A 6,255-nucleotide genomic window follows, 5' to 3' on the forward strand; every position below is an offset into this window, starting at 1 on the left:
AATGGAGCATAATTTAGAGCGCCAGGATCCTTTCTCCTCTTTAGCTCACCTCCAAGGACTTTTACAGGATTTTGGTCTTATTACTTTGTTCGACATTAAAGGGGCTCAACGTTTACTTAACAGCATTGGTTTGGCAATATTGGCTCATTATTCTAGATGATTGCACTTTGTTTTACACTAAGCCCCGTAGTGTGTATTATCCAAATCCAACGGTTTATTTTGCTTCATTAGACCACAGCACTACTGGAAAAAAGTCAACTACTGATATAAGTTGAGCGTCCACTGTATGTGATTATGACAGCGGCTGGGTTTTCTGCAGATTTTTCAAATTCAAGATATATTTTCTTTTGAGCAGAATACAAACTCTATCAAAGTTAATGCACCTTAACTTGCTTACTTACGGTAAGCCTAGTGCCATTCTCCCCGCTTTACAACCAAAATCAATGGGAACTACCAGACATCCCTCCAATCAACAACAATTATTTAAGATTTTGAGAGGACTTCACCATTGAAATTCGCGAATGCTGTAGTTAAACTGACAATGCCCACGTGCATGGCAGTTGGATGTTGTAATGCATTGGGTAAAAGTGAAAAAATTTAGTTTTTTCACCTTTCTGATTCATTAGAAAGCACATTCAAATGAAAATTACTCTCAATTAAAAATACTTATTTATTGAACGGTATGTAATCATTTCATATTTAGAGTTTTGAATTCTGTCATGATCTGGCCTGTTTGCTCTCCCTTAATTAGTCAATCCTTTCATCTGTCGTTTTCCCTCCCTGCCTCAATTATAATTTATTCCTCTCACCTGTTTCCTCTGGGTTATATTCAGTGCAGCCTGAGCATTCAGGGCCAGATCATTATTTGTCTTTCTGTTATTTTGATTCCTTGGTTCATGTTTTGGATCCTGGGGGCCAGTGGAAAGAGGTTTTTGTGTTTGTCTTGTCTCCTGATCGTCCACTGTTCCTCCCCCGCGGAGTCCTCTGGGTTTTAGCTCTATATGTGGGGAAGTTCAGCTTTTATCTCAGTAAGCCTGGCTCCAGGGAGGAGACCAGTTTAAAGGTCCTGCATCAAGTTCTGGTTCCACGTCCTGTCTCGGCGACCCTCTTCCACTGAGCCTGCTCATCTGCACCTGATCCCGTCTGCTCCTGTGCGTGACCGCCTGGGAGCTCTATGATGCCTGGAAGCCTGGATCCTGCCACCTGTCTGTTCCTGTCTGTTCTGAATCCCTGACCAGGATCGGGTTCCTGCAAGACCTCGGGAACTGCAGCACCAGGGACATTCTTGGACTGGACTGTCTCTCCTTGAATACTAGGTCCATCTGTCAGCGCTTCATGGCAAATTCTGAATATGACCGGACTTCTCCTTTAAATCTAATACCGATGAAATATACAGTAGTGGGTTTATTTGCAACTACAGAGTTTCCATTTTTAGTTTATACATGGCACTTATTTCTATAATTTTAACAAGACTAAGACTCTGTCTTGGCTGAATTTATTCTCAAAACTAAATTACAAACTTGTAATGGTATGCAGTTCTTTAGCCATCTTTAGCAGGGATGCCGATGACAATCTACAAACTGAGGATGGAATACAGATTGCCGTAGGAGCATAGACAGCAACAATCAATCTAAAGTTCCTCTAAATGCACCAAAAGTTTTTTTAAAGTTTGACCTCTGATGCGAGGCAGGTCAGGAAAACCATTTTTTCTTTGCTAAGTCCTAGCTAACTATTTGAGAGATTCTACTGTCTAGGCTGTTTATTGATGGTTATAATACTTATAAATCCTGTCAAAGCCATTAATGGTGTATACCTCTGACATTGTAGCAGTAAGAAAACTATAAAATTATTAATATTTTACTTGTGCACCTCCTGCAAAGTGTTGTCTGAAAAAAACAATTTTTTTGATGAACTTTATGAACTTTGCCGATAGAAACGGTTGTTCTAAGATGGAAATGTTTCAGATGAAAATAAATTGGATGAGGATGCTTTCCTTCGGTTTTTATTCTTCCAAATCCACGGTGGCTGCTAGGTCCTGGTTGGTAATTTAACGAACATTTCCAAACCACAAAAAGTGCCATAGCCAAATGGCCGGAGAGCAAATAAAGCTGGCTCATCTTCTGTTACAATGAAATGCTTAACAGTGGCCGCATGCTGCAAAGGGGCCTGTCTTCTGTACCTTTAGCTGCCATCTGGGAATTGGAGATGTAAGTTGACCCTCCTCCATTTATGTTCACAGCCATCGCATGGATCCAACAAATGACTCTTATTTTATATTCCTGCCCCGCTGAATTCATACTGAATTCAAAGATCTGTTTTCAGCTCAGCTCTCAGTGAACTTGGAGGAGAAGACCGCTATGAGCGTGGGGAATGCACTTCCCACAGAAACCACCACAGCGGCCGTAAATTCTTGTTCCATCCTACACAAAGAAATGAATGAGAGAGCAGAAAGTCGGCACAAGGGCAGCATTTTATGCAAAATGGACACTACATGAATAACAGTTCATTTTCCAGCTCACTAAAGCTGAAATGACATGATGTTTATAAGAAAAACCCCAACACATTGGTATCCCAGTGCCAGAAGAGGGGGCTGAGATAGCATAATTACACCACATTAAAACTTGAAACAACATCAGAAGGAAGTTCTTACCTCAGATCTGTGGACTTTAACAGAAACATAGTTCCCTTGAGATGTCCATTTGGCATTTGGAGCCACCTTAAGACCAGTTCCAACAAGGTTAATGCTAAACTGGCCCTAAAAACAGAATTTTTAGAAAAGCAACTTAGTTTATAAAATGTTATCACAGAGAAAGAAGTATACAGCGTAACATTTTAAATGTTACTGAGTATCCAACAAACATAAAACTGTAAATATGAACAGCAGTTTTTAGCGTTGAAAAAAATAAATAAGTTGAAACAGGTTGTCGGGTCTTTGGGTTCTTTGCAGTCAGCAGGGATTTTTGCCTTAGAACTTTGTCACAGATGCCATTTCTGACAAATCCCATTCTTATTCCATGGATTCTGACATTCTGGACTATTTTTTAGTGCTCCGAACTTTTTTTTTACCTAGATGAGTTGTCCATTGAATATTTGAGTAACTTTAATAAGTCACTATAAAGAAAATGTACCCCTCATTTCTTGTTTACTTCATTGGTGGATGCTACTGTGATTTACTTGTGCCCTTAGAAAACCCTTTGAAACCATTTCCAGACCAACCGATGCCTTCCTTTCTCACATATTCTTGAATTTCAATAAGATTTTCAATAAGCCTTTGTAAACCTTTTACCCTACTTCATGCTGTCAGATGTTGTCAGATGTTATTTCCCCCTTTTTTTTAAATTTGCAGGTTTAAAAGTGATCAGTTCTAGTAGTGGGCAGTGATAAATGAACAATTCAAGGTTAATAAATAGGGATATCTAGATACAATGTTTTCATTTCCAATACCAATACAGCAGTTTTGAGTATTGACCAAAACTGATATTGACCGAATACCATATCAGTCATATAGATATAATTTATTTTGTATTCTGGATTGTTAGGAAAAGTTTGATCAAAGACATTACTAAAACAGAGAATAATTGTCAATAACATTGTTTATGTCTTTTGACTTTTAACAACACTTTATTTACACAATTCAAACATACCGGTATAAACAATTAAGGTAAAACAGTTAAAAATCACTATTAAGATAAAAACAAGTGTCAGTTAAAATCAATAAATGAGGAGCTTGTTAAAATCGAGTTCTCTATCACCAACCCCACAACTTAACAAGATCCTCTATGTTCTGTGTGGCTCTCTGGAAGTAAAACTTCAGCCTTATTCTGGCTTTAACGTTGGACTTCCACAGAGCCGCGGCATCAAGGTGAGGTCCTTCCTGCAGTCTGTCTCTACGGGACAGGTAAACGGCCATCTTTGCTTCGCTATTTAAAAAAAATTAAAGGTGGGGCTTGAGGGTTATTCCTTCTGTTTTGACAAATTCCCTATAAAGACGTGGAACATGTTTTCAGACAGAACGCAGAAAGGACACTTGTTTAAAACACCCCGATTAATATAATATGGAAACGTTTCAAGATCACGCGTGTCATCCTTGCGCAGGGGCCATCCTAATCTTCTCTGTATCGTATCCAATTTTGCATATGTCGGACCATGGATTAGATATCTTTTGGTTACATAAACTGCAAGTTTGCTTACATAAGAGATTTGAGATATAGGGCTGATATATTTTGATTTTATCAATATTGGATCGAGACATCAGAGTTTTTCCACATACAGAGAGATAACTGACAGATGACCTTTTTTTTAACCCTAAAATAAAATTACCATTTAAAAACAGATTTTTTTTATTTAATGAGGTTATTGTTTTCTGATATGAACATTTGTTTGATGATCTTAAATAGCATGTGACATAAAAGCAAAGTTCAAGGCAATCAGTGAGCGGTCAAGTAATTTTAATAATACAGAACAAAATATCCATAAGGTTTAACTCAAACCAACCTGTGGACACTTGGCTGCACTATAACAATCTCCGGCTGTAGCAAATGGCACGGGCCGGCCGTGAATAGTCTGGGAAAACTGGAGGTCTGTGACTGGTAAACAAAAAGGCAGAGATCTTGAGTTAAACTGTGCAACAGCCAAAGTAAACACATTGAAAGCATCTGCTGGAAGAAAACAACAACAATACACAAATAACTGATGTAAATCTGCCAGATGTTCTTGCTCCATCTAGCAGAATTTTCCTATCAGTATTTTTCATATGAAACTGGAAAGTGATGTATGAAAATAATAATAAAAATAAAATCACAGCAAGTTCTTTGCATAGTTTTCATTACACTGTATTTTTCTTGGTTCTTTTTCATTCAATTTAACACTGAAAGAAAAGTTTGACATTTCCAGTCCCAATCTATTTTGAGACCATTTCTTTCAAGCAAGATTTTTTTTTATTTGGTCCAGTGTATACTTATAGGGGTTTAGAATATAAATAGCTCTAGATCTGTGGACAGGACCAATTTAATCCACTGAGATACAACAACAGCTGTACACTTTCAGCCCATCATTAAATGCTAACTCTCAATTTCTTTTTGTCGTTTCCTTATTTTTTTTATTAACAAGATTCTAGCATACCTATGAGAATACTACTAGTAATAATAAGATTTGCTGTTATTTTATCAGTTGTTTATTATCATCTTAATATGAGGAAATAGCAAGACTCCCAGAGTTTCTTTCATCTTGGAATTTGTTAAATTGTTTTTTTGTATATCAAGATAACAAAACCTTATTTAAATAAAACTGCCTGACTAAAAAACATTTAGTTTGATTATTTTGTAATCATAGAATAGGACAGAAAATAATAGAAATCAACTTTATTGTCATTACACTGTCACAAGTACAAAGCAACGAAATGTAATGAAAAGTGAAGAGAATTGAAGTTCCTTTTATTGTGATGACATATTCAGTATCTTGGTATATTAAGGTAATATAACGTCAAGTGTCTTTTGTCTTGATAACCACTTGTAGCCTTGTAGACTGACTAATACTGCTGGTCTAGAAAGCTGACAAGCTGGATACATTATTAAAATTTTAACAGCTGGCAGCTGCAAGAACTTTTCTCATAAAAAGACATTTGATTTTTTTGTTTGTTTTTTTGCTTCAAATTTATATTGATCTGATTGGTTCCAACTGTCATCTTTTTGGTTTTGTTCAAGTTTTATTTTGAGTTTTCATTGGTGTTATTTTGATTCTTGTGTTCTAGGTATTTTTGATTGCATTTGAGTTCTTGGATATTTCCTGTTTGCCCTCTTGTGTCAGTGTACTTTTCTCTAGCTCCCTTCTTGCCTCTGTTCACACCTGCTCCCAGTCTGCTAATTAGCCTGGTCTTTGTTTCTCTCTCCCGTATATCTTCCTCCTGTTCAGTCACTCTTTGCTGGTTTGTCGTCATTACTTTGTCCCCTTCTGGTTGTGATTATTCTTGGTTTTGAGCATTTTTGGATTTTTGTGGATTCATGTTTTTTAATATTTGCTTTTGTTGAACTTTTGGTTAATTAAACCTTTAAGTAACCACCTCTAGCTTTGTGTCTGCATTTGGGTCCTGTCAAACCTCCACCCTCCACTGTGACACCAACCAGTTTCCGCTGACTGTATTAGGCTACGTTCACACTGCAACCTGAAGTGACCCAAATCCGATTTTTTTTGCCCACATGCGACCTGGATCTGATCTTTTCATGGCAGTCTGAACAACACAGCCACTAGGCTCTGTGG

General features: G+C 37.3%; 1 protein-coding gene across 1 annotated transcript in view; it reads right to left on the minus strand.

The window, feature by feature from the left end:
* Nucleotides 1–1,169: 1,169 nt before the first annotated feature.
* adamts20 (ADAM metallopeptidase with thrombospondin type 1 motif 20) overlaps nucleotides 1,170–6,255 on the minus strand; it is a 134,184-nt gene continuing 129,098 nt past the window's right edge. The window contains exons 37-39 of the mRNA XM_015382335.1: nucleotides 4,495–4,586; nucleotides 2,651–2,755; nucleotides 1,170–2,420 (exon numbers count right to left, since the gene is read on the minus strand). Of these exons, the coding sequence (XP_015237821.1) occupies nucleotides 2,331–2,420; nucleotides 2,651–2,755; nucleotides 4,495–4,586 (287 nt within the window). The 3' untranslated portion in view covers nucleotides 1,170–2,330. The remainder of the gene's footprint in view (nucleotides 2,421–2,650; nucleotides 2,756–4,494; nucleotides 4,587–6,255) is intronic.

The sequence above is a fragment of the Cyprinodon variegatus genome, unplaced genomic scaffold (genome assembly GCF_000732505.1).
Source record: "Cyprinodon variegatus isolate N-32 unplaced genomic scaffold, C_variegatus-1.0 Scaffold255, whole genome shotgun sequence".
Classification (NCBI taxonomy): domain Eukaryota; kingdom Metazoa; phylum Chordata; class Actinopteri; order Cyprinodontiformes; family Cyprinodontidae; genus Cyprinodon; species Cyprinodon variegatus.